This window comes from Mustela erminea, chromosome 3 (assembly GCF_009829155.1).
Source record: "Mustela erminea isolate mMusErm1 chromosome 3, mMusErm1.Pri, whole genome shotgun sequence".
NCBI classification, from domain to species: Eukaryota; Metazoa; Chordata; class Mammalia; order Carnivora; family Mustelidae; genus Mustela; species Mustela erminea.
In genome coordinates this window covers 138,627,378-138,647,176 of record NC_045616.1, presented here as the reverse complement: position 1 = coordinate 138,647,176, position 19,799 = coordinate 138,627,378, and the positions used below count along the sequence as shown (strand labels likewise).

Sequence of the window (19,799 nt, the reverse complement as noted above, 5' to 3'; positions counted from 1 at the left end):
GAATGTTTCCACATCATTTCCCTCCTCCTCCAGGCTCTGCTCTTTCCTCTCACAACATCCCCTTTTTCTTCCCTCTCTGGCGTCACCAGTGATGTGATGTGCCTCCCTTTCTGTTGTTTCTCACTCCCTCACTCTTTTTTTAAAAAATACTTTATTTTTATTTATTTGACAGAGAGAGACACACACAGTGAGAGAGGGAATACAAGCAGGGCAGTGGGAGAGGGAGAAGCAGGCTTCTCGCTGAGCAGGGAGCTCAATCCCAGGGTCTAGGGATCATGACCTGAGGCCAAAGGCAGCTGCTTAATGACTGGGCCACCCAGGCGCCCCTCACTCCCTCCCTCCCGTGGAGTCCCGACATTCCTCTTGCCCTGTCCTCAGCTCTTGTTGTCAAGCCCTTTCCCTCTGTTTACAATTCCACACTTGATCTTAGCCAAAAGGCTGAGAAGCGATTAGCTTATAATTCCAAAAGCAGTAAATGTTTATGATCGAAAATTCACTAGATTCCGAAAAACACAAAAAAGGAAAAGAAAAAAAAACCCTGAAAAAAAAAGCTCGCCCCTGGTTCTGACTACCCAGAGAAACCCGCTTAGCTTTTTGGTGTGTGACTTCCCTTGTATCGCCTCTCATAACCTCTTGCGGGGACGGTGGTGGCTGTGAACCCTCTGTGTCTGCCCGTTCTAATCCACTGCTATCTCCCAAGGCCTGGTCCTGATCATGTCATTCTTCTGTTACACTCGTAAATCTCCAGAGGCACCCAGTTGTCTCCTGAATTAAATTTGTCCCTACTGATGGGGCATCATGCCAGGCCAGCTCTGCCTTTCCTGTGTTCAACAGCCCGGAGGTGGGCAACGTTACTGACATGTTACAAGAAGCAACACCCTCAAAAGCAGGAAGTCAGAGGATTGATTATAGTGGTGACTAGATAAACATTCAGTTTGGATCAGATTTGTTAAGCTTGATTGTTTGCCTTTTTTATTTTACTTTTTTCCCTAGAAGACAAAAACTCCCAAGTTATTACCCTTTGGATTGTGGTAGATAGTTTTATTGTATTGGATTTCACTTCTTTTAGGAAGAAGTGTTTTCTTATTTCAGGAAGTGAGATAGGGACTGGTCCCACTTCTGTTTGTGTTTTCTAATCCTGCAGCATAGAACCCGTAAGGGTTTAGTATTTCGTTTCTTATGTGCCTAGAGAGTGCTCTTTCCCAGAGCTGAGGAACTCTGAGCCTCTGCCTACAGAGCATGACTACTGTCGACGTCTCAGGTCAGTTACGAATGAATCAATAGTCGGTTACGAATGAATCAATAAATATTGATTGATGCTTGTGAGAAATGGGTTCCTCCTTGGGATGAAGCTGTTCTGGACATTCTTAGAACTGGGGGTCTTCCTGGGAAATGGATTTGGCTCCTTAAGAAAGGCCACGTTGTTTGTGTCTTGGCTGGGGGCGGGGACGCAGCTCTCCCTCTCTCCTTCTCGCTCTAGTCTAGGCTGCTGTCGCCTCCTTAGTGTTTGGGAGGTTTCATATGGAGGAGGACTTTGTCAAGTTTTGTTTGGTGGCCTGAAATTTAATCTGGGCTCCTTGAGAGCAGATCTAGTCCTTAATGAATTCCTTCCTCAGCTCTGTCTTATTTATCTTTTAACAGCTCCCTGGCACATAGGAGCAATTAATAAATGCTTGCTATTATTAGGATTATCGTTATACAGATAACTCCACAAACAAATTCTTTGTCTCATGCTCTAGACCAAGGCTCCCAGCTGCCTACTGGATGTCATACACATTTGCACCTTTGCCTGTGCTGTGGGCTCTGCCAAGCACGCCCTTCTGTCCTGCTCGCCTTCTATTAAAATCCTAGTCACACGTTTGGGCCGGCTGATGCCTCCTCCTCACTTGAAACCTTCCCTCTTGGGAGTGTGGGAGCTCCTGGTGGCTCTCTGTACCCTCTGCATTGTTTCTTTCTACTCCCCCCACCTTCTGCCACAGTGAGCTAGTTGTTATCCTGTTGTAACTTCAGCTGTTAACACAGACATCTCAGAATCCCTTTCCCAAAGGTGGTGGAGGCTGGTCAGGACATTCCTCATGCCTGCTGAGGTGGCCATCACAGACCCTTGTATGTGGTCCATGGACAGTTACTGTCTGTCTGCTTTAGGAGGGGCTTGAAGCTCCAAAGCCACCAGCTCTTCCTCTAATTGCATCTGTAGGAGGGGAGTGAGAGCTGCCGAACCCTGGCTGCCTGCTCCCAGCTGTCCTCCCCACTCAGCCGTGGGGCTCCAGGAGTCCATAGTGGACTAGGGGCTTGGTGTGAACGAATGACTCTGATGCTGGACTCCAGCAGGTTGAATTCTTTGTCATGACTCTGGAGATCTGTAGGGATCATGAGGATAATTCATAGAAACAACAGTCCACGTTTCCTTCTGGGGTCCTGCAGGCCACATGTTTCCTCAGAAGTGAGATCATAAAGAGAAGAGCGCTAATTCTAATTTGCCTTTGCTTTTGTGAAAGGGAGCACTGTGAAGCCGGGGCAGTGGGGGGGACCCAGTTTCTTAGTGCCTCAATTTCCCTATCTGTGAAAGAGGATAACGTACCTGAAGCAGAGTCTTGCGAAGATTGAGTTTATGCATATAAAGTGCTCAATAAATAGAGCTTTTTAAAAAATATTTTATTTGTTTATTTGAGAAAGAGAGAGAGCACGTGTGAGAGAGAACATGAGCGGTGGGGAGAGGCAGAGAGAGAGGGAGAAGCAGACTCCCTGCTGAGCAGGGAGCCCGATGCGGGGCTCGATCCCAGGACCCCAGATCATGACCTGAGCCGAAGACAGGCACTTAATGACTGAGCCACCCAGGCGCCCCAATAAATAGAGCTTTTATTATTATATATGTGCTCAATAAGTATTAGGAATTTTTATTTTATTACTATTGATACACTGATGAATATTGCCCAATAAATAATTTTTATATGATGTTGCCAGGACTAGAGAGAGATAAATCCTCACGGTCACCAAAGTTAGTTTTATTCTGAGGTGATTCCAGAAAAAGTTCAGAAAGAGTCAATAATCTCAGTCTCCCAAGTTCTTCTACGAATCGCGCCCACTTTACCACATTTGTGCACATCTGTCACGGCGTTCCTGTCATTCCACATGCACACAACATCAGGTGTGTTTTACCATAGTAATGACTCAGTTGACCTCCACAGTTGATGGTAGATATTTAAAAAAAAAAAAAGTGAATGGAAAGGAATAAAAGCTTTCTTCTTACTTCCGCAGTGCTGCAGTTCTTGGGGGCTGAAAGTCGCAGTCACACGGTTATTGTAAGGCAGTTAACTCTGGAGTGCCTTCCTTGCTCTCTCACATTTCAAAGGAACATGTGTGCAAAAGGTCTTCTTCTCCTTTGAGGATCTTGGCACCGTCAGGTTATATCCAAGGGCAAAACTATGACAATACCGCCTGGCCCAGCTGCCAAAAGTAACACGTCGTGACACACTGCAGTCGAAGGGGGAGAATGGCCCCTTTATGGTAACTGCCTTGGAATTATAAATATTTTTATTTCTCTGTAGGAGATGGCTCGTGGAAGAGAGGAGACAAACATGACTTTGAAGCAAAGCAAGCATACTCATCCCTCCAAACAATCACTCTACTGAGGACAGTGAAGCCTGAATTTGAGAAGTTTTCCATGGAGGTGAAAAGTTCTGTTGAGAAACAAGGACTCAATGAGGAAGATTACGTAAGTGCTTGATTTCGGGCCTAGGCCTTCTGCATCCTGAAAACAGTCTTCTAATTAAATCAGAGGTGACAGTGTCCCGTTCTGAACCATTCAGAGATTCCTAGGTTCGTGCCTGAATGTCATTGAGCTTCCTGTGTGGTTTTTTTCTGGCCTGCTCCACCCCCCACCCCAATCACCCCCACCCCACTTTTCCAACTGCTGCAGGAAAGAAAATTGCTCTTTGTGGGGACTTGTGGTAATGCTGAGCAGATGTCGGTAGACTTCCGCCGCCTATTTGACCGGGAGAGTGTTGGGGGGAAGATGGAGGATGGAGTGCCAAAGCTTTGCATGCCGAATTTTTCCAAAGCCTGATGGCAGGAGATATTTTGGGTTTTAGAAGTCTCTTTCTTTTGGCAATCTTTTTGGTGAGTCTGCCTCTGTCTCCTGTGACTGTATCATTTCCCTGGGGTCTTCCAGAATTTCCTGTTCCTTCGGTGCTGTTGTTACGGATGCATTTTCCGAGAGTGGACTAGGGTCAGGAGCTTTGGGCACCCTCAGGACTGAGTGGAGGAACCCATCTGAGAGGTGGCACTGAAGATGGTGGGCCACACCTCACTTGGCACCCTAGTTGGGCTGCCTCTGACCCCTCAAATTCCCACATCACTCCTGTAGATTCATTCTCAGAGCAGGGGGAGCCATGGACTCTCAGACCAGTTGGGGGGATATGCTGGTTTTCGAAACTGTTCACTCCACAGTGTCCAGGGCAGGAAAGAGATGCCTTCTTAATGGAGATAGATCGCTTTGAGTTGTTTGTGCCCAAAGTGGATAACCAGCTTCATCTGGGCCCTTTCAAAAAGGTCCTCTCTTAGTTTCTTTATTTGAAGTACTGCAGGGTACAGACGTTGGCCCCAGATAGACCTACATTCAGAGCCTGAAGCTAACTCTTCTTAGTTGTGTGATCTAGGGCAAATTACACAGGCTCCCTGGTCCAAACTGCTCCTCCGTGTTGGGAGGATTACAGAGAATCTACCTGAAACATTTACTGTACTCCCTTCAAAAAGTTGGAGCTCCATAAAGGAGGCCTCTTTTATACCTCTTTTTATACCCGTTTTTATATTACACCTGGCTTTGTAAGAATTTGCTATCAAAAGACATATGAAGGTTTTTTTTTTTTTTTAAAGATTTTATTTATTTATTTCACAGAGAGATCACAAGTAGACAGAGAGGCAGGCAGAGAGAGAGGGGGAAGCAGGCTCCCCACTGAGCACAGAGCCCGATGTGGGCTTGATCCTAGGACCCTGAGACCAAAGGCAGATGCTTAACCCACTGAGCCACTCAGGTGCCCCTGAAGGGTCTTATAAACATATTTATTCATGTCTTAAGTGTTATATATTATATGCATATCATTTAAAATACCTTTTGATTTTCTAAACCATTACTGTCCAGTAGATAAATATATGTGAGCTGCAAATGTGAGCCACATATGTAAGTTAAAATTTCTAGTAGCTACATTTTAAAAAAGTTAAAATAACCAGGTGAGATTAATTTGAATAATGCATTTTATTTAACTCACATAGAATATGTTCTTTCAACACTTAATGTAGAAAGTATGGTTGAGATTATATATTCTTTTTATTGGATAAAGTCTTTGAAATCCAATGTGTGTTTTACCCTTGCAACATATATTAATTCTGTTCGAATGCTTGGTAGCCATGTGTGACTAGTGGCTACCGTATTGGACAGCGGGTTCTCAATTAGGAAGGAAGGAAGTGGAGCTTCTGCAGTAGAGCCCAGGTTGGAGGAAACCTTTGATAGTATCGTTGTCGTCCAAATCCTTTGCCTCAGGAATAGGAAAGAACATAAAGGCACTGAACATTTTTGTTTGGCTTTTACTTGAGGCTGTTGAAGTTCAAGTATCACAGTAAAGGCTGTCCCACATCATGATACTTCTTGGGCAAAAGAGGTGTGTACCTTTGTACCTACTACAAAGATCCATAATATATTCCAAACCAAGTGCTAATGTTTAGAGATTAGTTGTGGTTTCACATTATAATATGGCTTCTCTCTGATGATGGGATCATTAAAACTGACTTTATAAATAAATGAAAATTTTAATTTTAAGTAGGAATTAAGGCTCATAATAATTTGTTTTGATTCTGAACATGTGTCTACTTTTCATATTTTATGTATTTTTTTAAAGATTTACTGATTTATATTTAGAGGGGGGAGGGGCAGAAGAAGACGGAGGAAGAGACTGTCAAGCAGACTCCCTGCTGAGTGCAGAACCCAGCGTGGGGCAGCATCTCACAATCCTGAGATCATGACCTGAGGCAAAATCGAGTGTCCGATACTTAACTGACTGAGCCACCAAGGCGCCCCGTCATATCTTATGTGTGTTTAGTTGGGCCCTTTTGCGTGCCATCGGGTTAGTGTAGGCAGGTGATTGTGGTGAGTATTGTGGAAGGGGGAGCTATGAGTGCCAAAGACCCGGGAGCTGCTGTAGCTAAGACTCCCAGGTGCTAGACCTTGATCTAAAGCTGCAGGAGATGCTTAACACAGCTAGCAAGGCATGGTGGTCTTCATTCTAGAGCTCAGCTCTTTCCTAGGGCTTTCTGCTTCTCTTCTTTGTACTACAGATTGTTTTATCTACTTACCTAGAACTTCAGTTCATGACATTCATCATGGGCTCTTCAGCCTCTACCATTGATTTCAAATCGAACAACTTAAGTAGACTCTCTTATTAGTTCTAAAATTTACCACTCGTTTTAAAAAAATAATCACATGACTTATGAATAGTGTCAATTTTGTTTCAATTCTTTTCCTATGTACACTTAATTAAAAATATACTTTATTAAATTAAGCATATTAAATTAAATTAAGTATAACTAATTACATTAAAACTTTTAATGGCACTGGCAAGGATCCCAGGACAGTATTGAATATAAGTAGTGATAATGGGCATTCTTGCCTTGTTCTTAACTTTAATATGAAGAATGCACAACAGATTTCATATCTGTTCATATCACTGTTTAGGCATAGTATTTAGTGTGGGATTTGGGGGAGAGTCCTTATCAGATTATGGAAGTTTCTTTCTATTCTTTGCTGGTGAGGTTTTGTTTTGGCAAAATTATATCTTTTATTAGAATAACTGAAACAAAAATAGCATAACAAGCATTGAAGTTAATGAAATTGAAGTTAGGGAAAGGCTTTGGACACAGGTTTTTATTGTAAGCAATGTAAATTACAGCATGTTCTTGACGCTCTGTCATGTATGTTAGCACTGCATTCATTATATTTAACATGTTAGCAGCAGCCTTGGAAAGGTGTGATCTCAAAATGCAAAAATTTGATACTTTAAACTTTGGTAAGCCTATACTGAAACACTGGGAAGTAGGAGTAGCTATGATTTTTAAAATAAAATTACTATTTTACGTTTTTAATTTATCAAATTTTGATGGATTCATGAAATTTTGTTCCCATAAAATTAATCTTTTTTTCCTTCATCCCCCTCTTTTTTCCTCCATCTCCACCTCCTGTGCTCTCTTTTTATATTTATTTATTTATTTATTATTTTTTAAGATTTTATTTATTCGACAGAGAGAGAGACAGCGAGAGAGGGAACACAAGCAGGGGGAGTGTGAGAGGGAAAAGCAGGCTTCCTGCTGAGCAGGGAGCCCAATGGGGGACTTGATCCCAGGACCCCAGGATTATGATGTGAGCTGAAGGCAGACAGTTAATGATTGAGCCACCCAGGCACCTCTGTGCTCTCTTTTTAAAGTTGGTTTTTTATTGAGATAATTGTAGTTTTAAGGTGTAGTATGGAGAGATCACTTGTATATATTGCCTAATTTCCCCCATTGGTAGCATTTTGGAAAATTATATGTACCAACACAATACAGATATTGACACTGATACAATGCACTGACCTTATTGCTGTGTGTGTGTGTGTGTACGTGTGTGTGCATGTGTGTGTAGCATAGAGTATGCATATTAAATTCTATGCAATTTTATCACCTGTGTAGGTTGGGGTCTTTGAATTTCATCGAATGGCTTTTCTACATCTGCTGAGATAATCAAGATTTTTTTTTATTTAAAGATTTTGTTTATTTATTTGACAGAGAAAGAGATCGCAGGTATGCAGAGAGAAGATGGTTATTTCTTTATTCTGTTATAATGTACTAAGTTGCATTACTGGGTTTTTCTCTAATTGACATATAACATCATATAAGTTTAATATTTGATACATGCATATATGGCAAAATGTTTATCACAGTAAGTTTAGTTAATGTCCGTTACCTTGCATAGTTATAAATTTTTTTTTCTGGTAATGGGAAGTTTTATGACCTATTATCTTTGCAGCTTTTAAATATACAATACAGTATTAATTATAATCATCATACTTTACATTAAATTCCAGAACTTATTTATCTTATAACTGAAAACTTGTACATTTTAATCACTTTCATTACTAATGAAAGTGATTAATTTCTAATTTTAACTATGTCTGCACTCCAGGCATAACTCTGGTCTCCCTACCTTTCAAGACTGTGAGCTTTTCTATTTCCCAGATCATACTGCAGAGAGTAAGATCAGGTTGAACCTAGGCATGTTTGCCTGGGTGCAGCTTCTTTGGCTGCGTCATCCCAAGGGCTTTTGGCAGCCTCTACATCAGCATCTCTGGATCAGATGTCTACTCCTGTTTCCCTTGTCTTTGGTGGAGAAAATCAGACTGCTTAGGACTGGGCTATCATTGGGACTGTGTATGTTGCATGTACTGTAATGGTCTAGTTATTACCACATGTGTATTATGATGATGTTTCCACCATTCCTATGGGTAATATAAGAAATACATTTTAAGGGCGCCTGGGTGGCTCAGTGGGTTAAGCCGCTGCCTTCGGCTCAGGTCATGATCTCAGGGTCCTGGGATCTAGTCCCGCATCGGGCTCTCTGCTCAGCAGGGAGCCTGCTTCCCTCTCTCTCTCTCTGCCTGCCTCTCCATCTACTTGTGATTTCTCTCTGTCAAATAAATAAATAAAATCTTTAAAAAAAAAAAGAAATACATTTTAAAAAGATTTATTATTTATTTTGGAGAGTGAAGGAGAGAGAGAGAGAGAGCGAGCGCACGCTTATGGGAGTGGGGGGAGGGGCAGAAGGAGAGAGAAAGAATCCCAAAGCATACTGAGTACAGAACCTGATGACGTGGGTCTCAGTCTCACCACCCTGAGATCATGACCTGAGCCAAAATCACGAGTCAGCTGCTTAACCAACTGAGCCACCCTGGTGCCTCTAATAATATTTTTACAAGTGCATTTGTCCTCTTACTAATGAACCTAGTAAAGACCTATTCCATTCTGGTGTATCATTTTTTAGTAGGGCCCAGGGGCCACTACTGGAGATAGTGTAGCCTGATGGTTAAAATATGCAGGCTAGGTGTTTCATGGACCTGGCTCTGCCTCTTACTGTTTTTATAGTAGGCACATTTCTGAAACTCTGTGCCTTAGTTTACTGACTATAAAATGGCGATAATAATTTTTAACTGAGAAGACTGTTGAAAGAACTCAAGAATTGTATATAAAGAATATTTAACACAATGTAGGTACTTAGTAAATATTCACTGGATGATAGCTATTATTTCTCTTACTTTTATTTCTTATACTCCAGACCAATGTATGTGATGCTTCTGCATGCCTATAGTATCTAGTACTCCTACTTATCTTTCAGATCTCAGCTCAGACACCACCTTCTCAGGACGTGTCTTTCCTGACACTCCAGAATGTCTTAGGGCCCTCTGATCCTTTCCATCATAGCCTCTAGCTATGTGTGGGATTTTCTAATTAAATCCAGCCTCTCCAACCAGACTGTAAACCCAGAGAGAGGAGGAACTATGTTTCTGTTCATTCTTGCATCCCCCTGTGGTATGCTTGGTACAAAGGAAGCAGCCAATAAGCATACACTTTATTATCATGCTTATTATTTTCATTATTTTTGAATGAGAGGACATCAAATCCAACCTACACTCAGCACAGTGATAGAAAGGGAGAAACAGGCCCAGGCAGGCAAGGCGGCCTTTCTAAACGTAATCAGTATGTTGCAGTCAGTATAACAATGTTGGGTGGTGATGGAATCCTGTGCCTAGACCTTGTTAGGTCCATAAAGAGAGGAGTTCAGGGTCACTTACACCGGAGAAGATGGCATTGGGGATAGTAATGGGTTTTCATAGTGGGGATTCTGAAGACTGTCTGCAAGTCATCAGAAATCTCAAGTTAGAAATAAAGCCCCATGGAGAGGTCCTCAGCTAGCAGAGGGGCTCTAAGTGTGGCCCAGACAAATGTTTGCAGAGTGCCTGCCTGGCCTTCTCTGGTGACTTTTATTCCATTGCCCACATGGGCAGTGGCTCTCACTCAAGTGTATCTTAGTGGGTGTTTGGCCTTTGCCATGTGAGTGGTTCCAATTCTAGAGCCCTGGAATTTGGTTTTAGAATGCACTGTGTGGTGTCCAAGCCAAGATTAGTTGCATCCCCTGACTCCTGCTTCAGTGACTTTGTTTTTCCACTACATCAGTCTGATCCTTTTATTAACAACGTGCCCAATATGGGGGTGAACCCATGACCTGAAGATTAAATATCTTGGGCCCTACAAGTGAGCCTGGCAGGCAACACAGGCTTCCTTCCTTTTTCTGCACCCTGCCTGCCCAAATACACACTTTTAAGATAGCAGTTTCTCTTGACTTTTTTACACGCTTGACAAAATCTGGCTAGGACTCTCTCTCTTTTTCATCTGCAGCAACATGTTTTCTTCTGAAGTGTAAATTATTATTTTATAGATCATGAGATGCTGTTTATTGAGTACTCCAGAGAGCCTGGCTGTGAGTTTGGTCTGTGACCATGCAGTAGTCCCATCTGGGTTGAGATCCCCATCACCTAAAAATACTGAAGCAGATATAATCCATGGCCATGAGCTGTGGAAGCCCACAAGAGCGACATTTCTATGCCAGCATGGATATAAAACATTATGCACCTCAGTGTAAAGCATTCTCATAGACTGATGGTACTTACAGAGACATGGACAATTTATCAGACCATATGTTGTGCATATGTGAAAATATCCACGGTCCTAGAGGAATGAAATCAACCACAGTGGAGTGGGTTCATTTAGTTCTTTAGTAGACAGCTTCTTCCAAATTCATCTAAGTTTCCATGACCTCTTTAAGTGGATAATGGTCTCTTGACTTAATGTGCATTAACTCTTTATAATTATGTACAGACTTTTGTGTGTGAATGAACATGTGTATATTTCTGGAGAGAGGGGCCAGTATCCCTCACCTGATTCTTAATGGGGTCAGTGTCACAAAGAAGGAAGAATCATTGAATTAGACCATAGCTAGTCTGTCTACCATTTGCCCACTTATTGTCTGAAGCCCTGTTTGTTCTTATTGATGGGGTACAATGTTGTGCATGTGCAGCTGCATTGAAAACTCACTCCCCTGGAAGCAAATGAAGAAACACCTAAATGCTGGAGTATTTCCTAAACTTAAATTCTAAAACAATTAGCTTTATTGCTGAGATGGGAGAGATACTAGGTCATTCCTTCCTTCCTTCATTTTGGACTAGAGAGTCCATTTAGTCTTTCCAATTCCTAGTGTTTTCACCTTATGTCTTGAAGAGGTAGACTTAAATTTATCCTTGCTACTATTTCTCAGTTTAGACTGAGCCAGTGCTGGAGACATCATTTCCCCTCTGGCAGCCTGTCTGACTTCTCAGTCGTGTAAATCCCACTCTTGGCCTTGCCCCATTCTCCCTATTGTGTTTGGCACTTCTGAGGCCCATTCACTGGCTGGCTTCGTAAACAGTTGGCTCTGCCTTTGGGTGAAGCTCACCTTCTTCCCCTGATGTTGTTGTTGTTGAAACCAAAATAATACATGACTTTTTAGATGAATACAGTAAATGAAAAGAAAGAACCAGACAGAATAAAAAATAAATTTATGGTACTGTAAGTTATAGACAAAGAGCAGTGTCCGGTTCTTCTCTACTCCTGACTCCCATTCCTTAGAGGCAATAATCTTTAATGTTTTTATTGGCTTCTTCTGCTGTTTCCCTCTATATTTTTCAAATAGCTTATTTATGCTGCTGTTTTTGACATATAAAATCTGATATCATCTTATTATTTTCTAAAATGGAAAGACATTTAACTCCTTTACACATTTTCTCTATAAGTACTTACTTTCCTCCCATCCTCCTAATATTTTATAACATAATTTTTAGTTAAAAGTACAGTCACAAAATAAAATTTGAAGAAAAGCTACCCCCCACATTCAGAGCTATGACCATATATATAATGAACCACATAACAGAACCACATGGTGTTTTATGATTACATTTCCTCTTCTGTGTAACCCTTTTTCTATGATGTTAATAATTTCCTTGTTTTGTTATTTGCTTCCATGTAGTTCTCACTATTCCCTGAATGATGTTAATGATTTTTGTTTTCTGGCTCCAGTTTAGAGTAATGGCTTCCTTTAGTATCAACCTGGAAATGTTTCTCAGTTTTCTCCTGTATTAGTTCCCCTTTTTCTTGAATATCAAATCTCCTTCTCAGTTGAATTTCACCTTAGTTTTGAAGATGATATGATCAGAAAATCTTTTGACTTTGAGTATTAGAGAACATTTTGTTTTATCTTTATATATAATTGGTTATTTAGCTGGGTATAAAATTTTAGCTTGAAGGTTAATTTTCCTTCAAATTTTGATGTCATTTCCCTATTGTCATGTTGCTTTTGGTATTACCATTCTGATTATTTTTTTTCATGTTACTTTTCTTTTCTTTCTCTCTTTAGAAGCCTTTAGTGTTTTCTCTGTATTGTTGATTGTTTAATCAGGGTCTAGTCAGGAAAAATTAGGTAATTGAATGGAAGGAATTTAATAGGAGAAGTTAACTCTAAGGTGTAGGAAGAGCTGAAATGCCGAATAGAATAGTAAGACAAGCCAGAAATTAGCAATAGCAAAAGCTATTACCACTTCTAGAGCTAGTAGGATCAGGAAAGAAATGGTTTTACCAGGACCAAAGAGTTAGTGTCATAAGAGCTAGATGCATGGAAGAAATGCATCCTCTGCCAGAGATGTTACCTAAGGTGAAGTGAGAGAGAGGAGGAAAATCCTGGCTTTTCCTTTCTTCCTGACCCTTCTACCAGTGCTTCCTGTTGACTGAATCAACCAGAAGTCAGCTAACAGGGAAATGCAGCCTAGAAGAACCATCCTCCTGTGATATAGAGCGGAGCAAAGCAGATGCAGGGAGGGAAATGAATTGGAGGCCAGAGGCAGACAGTTGGCTCACTGGTACTCTGTTTTCTCTGTTTTTTCACTATGATGTGTCTTGGTGTGGATCCTTTAATATCTTTGTGCTGGTCATTTTGTTTGCTCTTTCCAGAAATTTTAAAATTGGATGTTGGCCCTTTTCAGTTGATTCTTTAATTTTTTTCTCCTGTTTCCAACTCTGCCTTTTTCTTTTCCATTCTGAGAGATTGCCTCAACTATATTTTCCAAAGTGTCCATTGAATTTTTAAATTCTGTTATAATATTTTTAATTTCCAAGAGCTCTCTCTTAGTCTCTTTCTAAAAAAATAGTACCTGACAAGGTTTCCTGGATTCAATATCTTATCTTTCTGCATATACCTTTTCATCAGTTCTAGATCACATTTCTTTCACATTTTTAAATTATCTGAAGTTAGGATCCATTTCATAATTGGTGGACTGTCGCAGTTTAGTAAGTAGAGTTTTTTCTAAGGGAACATAAAACAAAGATGCTTTTTACAATTCTGGTACCTTACTTTTGTTGAGACAAGGTGTTTCTTGGTAAGTTTTCTTTTACTTCTTGATTGCTTATTTCAAGTTCCTTTTAAAAAACATTACTTTTTATTTCTTTCTCTTCCGTATTATGAAGTTTTATTAAACTATTGGTAGTTCTTAACTATTTATATTTAAGGGTGATCCATGAAAGAGGCCATCTAGATGTTCTGTGTACATGGGAACTTGTTTAGAGGTAGATTTTATTGTAGGGTAATAAGGTATTGAGTTAGTTTTTTCAAAAGGTTATTCCAAATTTGATTAGCTGGAAGTTGTTTCTCTTAGGCTCATTGGATTCATTAAAGAATTCTCCTCCAAATCCCTTCTTCTTTTTAAAAAAGATTTATTTATTTATTTATTTGACAGAGAGAGAGAGAGAGAGAGATAGATCACAAGTAGGCAGAGAGGCAGGCAGAGAGAGAGGGAAACAGGCTCCTTGCTGAGCAGGGAGCCTGACACAGGGCTTGGTCCCAGGACCCCAATCCCAGGACCCCGAGACAATGACCTGAACCAAAGGCAGAGGCCCAACCAACCGAGCCACCCAGGCACCCCTCTCTTCTTGAGAGTTGTAAGTCTTCCCTGCATTCTGGGAGACCATGGTGGGGAAGCCTCACCTTTAGGATTGTAGATTTTTCACTTAAACCTCATTTTCAGTTTTATGCTTCACCTGAGCTCCACCTGTGCCAGATAACTTCCTGTTTGGGTCTTTTTTGTGCCAACACAAAAGAGGTTTATTGGCCAATAAACCTCTTGTTTTCTGCCTGGATGGGAAGGGGCAATTTCTTCTCTGGGTATGGTTTGGTGGTTCCTGGGGGGAGGGCAGGGGCAGCATTTGAGTTGAAGTGGTCTGTATACAGACTTTCAACTAATCCCACCATTTTCTTTTCTTTTCTTTTAAGATTTTATTTTATTTATTTACTTATTTGACAGAGAGAAAGATAGCAAGAGAGGGAGCACACACAAGGGGAGTAGGAGAGGGAGAACCAGGCTCCCCACTGAGTAGGGAGCCCTATGTGGGGTTTAATCCCAGGACCCTGGGATCATGACCTGAGCTAAAGGTAGATGCTTAACAACTGAGCCACCCAGGCACCCCCAATCCCACCATTTTCAACTGCGTGGCATCCCTGCCTCCAGAGATAACTAGTATTTCCAATTCTAGAACATCTTTAAGGGGAATTCTTTTTTTTTTTTTTTTTAATCAGAGCTTCCTGCCCTGTTCCTGTGCGCAGTCTAGCTTTAGTTTCTCGGGTCTATTGTGTTGGTGATCCCTCTCCAGTTTCCAAAATTTTGTTGAGATTTCTCATCTACTATTTCCTTCCTGTACTCTTTCCAGTTATAAGTTTACACCCTAAAAATTTCTTTTATTGTTGTTTTGGTAGGGATTTTGGAGGGAACGTGTGTTTTACTAGAAGTCTCTCTGGATTGTTGAATCCATGAAAATGTTCAAATACGGCGATGACATCTTGTTTTGTATCATGTTTGGTTTTGTGGTAGTGACAGGTGTGGGAGGGTAATCTCATTATAGAGAAAGCAAGGACGAGAGTTGTGTGTGTTTGAGAGAGGGATTTGTCACGTTTCTTTTGGTCCCAAATGTTGTAGCTCCTTTAGAAATTCCTATTTGGTTCCAGTTTCCTTTCTAGTGGCTACTTTTACTTGACTTCCTAGCTTAGTGCCCAATTCCTCACCCTCACAGACATGTCTGCCTTCTGTGAGTCTTTAAAAGCAATTATACACAAGCAACATACATTAACAGTAATACTAAGAAAAGGGTTGTTCTTTTACAGTTTTATTATACTGGTGTATGTGTCTTTTATTTTTTAATTTTTTTTCTTTATGTCTAGGACTAAACTCCTCTAATATACCTTATATACCAGCTTCACTTGAAAAATGATTCTTTTGTACCTATACAGGAACATCATGTAGGGATCCTGTTGCCAGTCAAAGTAGAAGTCTAGGTTTTAAAGTAGATTTTTTAAAAGCCAAGTTGACTCAGTTTAAGGTTAAAAGATGGGATGTTTAAATAAAAATAATGGGAGCTGTTTGTATCCTGGCAGGTTATTTGTAATTTATCACAGTGCAATGGTAGCAATTTAAAACCCTTTCTAGAATCTGTTAGGATTCTTTCATTGTAAAACAAAATGCTTCAGAAAAAAAGTTAAAAAACATTTGAAGATGTTAAAAGAGCCCCAATGTGAGGCTCAGTTACCTTCCAAAGCAGAGACTGTCTCCTCAGAATGGGATCCAGCCCCTAGTAATCTCCATTATTGCAGACAGCATTATGCTAGAGCCAAATGCAATCCAGCTGGGAAAGAGCTATAGGAGAGAAGGCAGACTTCCTGACCATGGACTAGGGCAGTGGACTTGGGCTGCGAAAGCCCTTGGCCAGGTCCCTTCACCTCTTGGGGCTTCCTCTATTGTAAAACCAGAGGTTTGGTCCACACCTCAAGGAACGTTCCCATTCCCAGGTTTCTGTTATTACATATTGAAAGTGGTTTTTTGTCTTTAGTCTTAATTTAGAGGCTGTGTTTCAATGTCCATATCTGTATGGAATGTACATAGCCCTTACTGAAAAATCACAGTGTAACAATCATCACAAGGCCCCCCTCCCGTCCCACATTTTACGAGACTCATTACAATGTACTATTCTGCTGCGTGTAACCTTACATCAGAGAAGTCTCTTGGAAATTTTCATTTCTCCAGTTTGTAAGAACAAAGGACCAACTTTTCTTCAGCTTTGAAATGGTCACATTCTATGGCCTGTGTTTGCCTCTGCAAAACTCACCTTTGCATTCATAAGGAATCGCAGCCTTCTGTGTTCAATTTGCCTTAGCTAAGGGTACTTTTGCAAACACAGAGTTAGAGCCTGGTTTTTAAGAATGGATCAGAACTGATTTTTAGCCTTTCTCCAGTGAACCTCAGAAATGTTTTTTCGTTGTTACAAAAAGGTGTTCTAGTTATAAAGAATGTGTAGAGTCCACTGTTTTTTTTTTTTTTTTTTTTTTTTTTTAACGAAATAATGCTGCATCCTCAGTGCTTTGGCCTTCAAATTCCGTTTCTTGCTTCTTAATGCCACCTCTGTTCTTGACTTGGGGTAGAATTTGGTAAATGCTGTTTTTATTTCTAACCAGGTATTCTGAGCAGGGGGTGATTTTATAACCTTGAATATTTGCTCGTTTGAGGTTAGCGGGCCACCCATAGCTTGTTTTTTCTCCTTATTTAAAAGTTGAAAATTTAACTAATTAAACAAATACTCTAGCCGTGTTTGATGCACAGCAGTATTGTTAGGGAGGGGGATGTGTATTTGGGCATCGTCTCCCTCCCACGTTTCCCACTGACACTCAAAAATGAAATGGGAGCCTGGGGAGCAGCCGATTTATCCAGCCAAGGTATTTGAACAGAGACAGGTTTAATAAATCATTGTTTAGATAGGCCACACATTACATTTCGGAAAGCCCCAAATGTTGGAAAACACCGCTCTCATTTCCTTCAATGAGGGGACGGCCTAGCAGGAAAGCTGTCTCAACCGGCTTGTATTTTCACACTGGTTTTGCACAGGAACAGTGTGGGAGGTGACATCAGTTGAAAACTTATCAGATCATCAATAAAATCTCTGCCAGGCACTTCACCTTTTCTTGTCTTATATAATATCATTTAATGGACACTGTAGGCTCTGAGATTTTAATAGAAGTTAGCTGGTCAGTAAAAGTCATGAAAGAAGAACATGCAGCTGATGGATGCAAACTATATTTTGCTCCACTTCTGGTGAGATGGTGCCCAGGCCAGCCTTTGTGCCTGCCAGAGATGCTATTAGAATAGCAGAGGCTCCTCACATTCCCCCCACCCCCACCGGCTGTCTCTCCTTTGTGTCCTCACCCCCTTTCTTTAAAGACAGCCAGGGAATAATTTGTCCAAATGAAAAGGCTCTTTCAGGCATTGGAGAGCTCAGCTAATTGTATTTGAAAGAGTAAAAGGGAACCACAAGTTGGCTTTTAACAACAGAAAAATAATGAGTTCACATGCCAATGTATTAATAAGATTAGTTTTATTAGGAAAATGTAATCAGGCAAACAGTGGCACTGCAAAAGGAATGGCTTATTAAAAGCCATTCTTTTTTGTTAGCTAAAGAAATACCAGTTGGCTTTCAAAACACATTTAAATTAAGACACAGTGAAATCTAAAAGATAGTCACTTTCCTTTTCTTGGAATAGGAAAATTCCGGTGAAATTGTTTATTCCTATAAGTTCAATAGCTTTAGTTGTGCCAAATTAGAATATTTTAAAAACTTGGGTATCTCCCAACTTAGGTGCTTTTTGTTTGATTGTAAATTATTATCCATTTGGTCATGAGTTTTCACATATAGGCAGGCGTGGATTCATTAATTGCAAAAGCAGTGTTGAACAGGTGCAACCCAAAGATGTTTGCTACAGAAAGAACAACCGTACCTATCAAAAAGGACTTTTCCAGACAGTAGGTTTCATTTTGACCCTTTGAAAGACAATCACTGTTTTTTAAATTACCATTAGGTACAGTGATATAATTTCAGTTAGGAAGATATTTTGCAATACTGGAGACAATATACTCAAATATGCATGACTAAAATAGCAATGCAGTGGGGAACGATGTTTCACAATCGAAGGGCTCTGCTGTTTAATTTTTTTTTGTTTCGCACTTGTATTGTCACTGCGTGGAGAAGAGGGCTTTTTAGCACATGTGGCCACATTCTTCACAATGAAAACTCAAGTCAGGTTCTTTTTAGAATAGCCAGATCACTTAAAATGTGGACTGTAGCTACATTACCAGTCCAGCTTGCAGCGAGAACACGCATCAGCTTGAACAATCATACCCACGAGTGCCAGTGAAGGAGCCCAGGGCAAAACCATAGAGGATGAAAGCTCTGATTCGTTTGTTGTTTGTTTTGTTTTGTTTTGCTTTTCTCTGCTGGTGCTCCTGGAGGCTCAGGGCTACTGCATCCCTCTTTTTCCACGTGGTGAGGAACTCATTTTCACAAAGGCACTGGGATCCAGCAGTTTAGCATCACTAGGATATCACATTTATAGAAAGGATGGGGAGGGATACGGCATTTATAGAAAGGAAAAGGAAGACCTACAATAAATGAGCCTAAAGGTGGTATTTTGCTGTCAGGAGGAGGAATTGAAAGAGCCTCTCCGAGGCCAGGATTCATTCTTTCTCTGAGGGAAACAGGGCTATAGTCAGACACCCACCCCCCTGCCGCCCCCCACAACGGCTGGAGCAGCACTTCAACGCCCTTACACAAAGCCTTGCGTTTTACTGATGGAGTAGCAGGAGAGGGACTCTGCATTTCACATACATTCACAGGAGCAGGAAGAGACTGCCCATGTGTCCAGCCTTCCAGCCTGGGATGAGCGCGGTGGACAGGCCCTGGCCAGCTTCGTGGGCCACTAACACAGGATTCTGGTGCCTGATGCTGACGGTGGCCACAGAGTTTTAAAGTCCAAGGGCAGAGTTCTGGTTCATAAGGCCGGGCCATGGTTGCTGCTCTCCGTGTGGCTGGCTGTGGTGGAGGAGCCCGAGGTAGTGGTTCAGTAAATATTCATTAATGGGCATTAAAACAATTGATGACCTCGGGACATGCCACTTTGTGTGCTAGAGACTTTAATCTGTGAAATGGAGAAAACCGCACTGAGTTGCTCTTGGAATTTATGAAAAATGATTGTAAAGGGGTTTATAAGCTTAAGCGCTTTGTGTGACAGTGTCCAAAGCAAACAGCCCGGCGGCCGAGGGCAGGACATCCCGTAACCTTGCAGGCAGTGGCAGCTGAGGCTGCATGCTTTCTGGGGGCTGGCTGGTTGTTGAAAGAGAGGAAGTAGAATAATCCATTGCTAGGGACACGATCCTCTCCCCAGTTGTGAAATCCGAAAGTAGCTCAAGCTGTAGGGAATGATTTTGGATTAGTATTTATTTTCTGATTTTTGCTCCCCCTGGAGTGAGCTTGCTTCGTTTTGTAAAGTCCTAAAAATCTTGCTCCCACAGGCTGTGATTAGAGGTAGGGAGGCGGAGAACTGGGGAATTTTTATTTATTTATTTATTTTTGGTATGTTAACTTGACAGTTGGCCTAAATTGGGAGATCTTTATTAATTATTTCCTTTATTCTTTCCTTTTCCTGCTCTCTCTATGTGAGATAATTACAGACTCACTGAAGTCAGATGGCTGTGTTTCTAGCCCGTCGTAAAGATCTTGAAGATTCAATCTCTCTATTAGTAAATGGCCCCGTGTCAGGTTGGCCC

The 19,799-nt window shown here is 41.1% G+C and overlaps 1 protein-coding gene across 3 annotated transcripts in view; it reads left to right on the top strand.

Annotated features, from left to right (window-relative positions):
* The window catches only part of NPR3 (natriuretic peptide receptor 3), a 73,731-nt gene that overhangs the window by 19,799 nt on the left and 34,133 nt on the right, over positions 1 to 19,799 (top strand). For all 3 annotated transcript variants that reach the window (XM_032337674.1, XM_032337673.1, XM_032337672.1), the window contains one exon: positions 3,549 to 3,715. In XM_032337674.1, the coding sequence (XP_032193565.1) occupies positions 3,549 to 3,715 (167 nt within the window). The remainder of the gene's footprint in view (positions 1 to 3,548; positions 3,716 to 19,799) is intronic.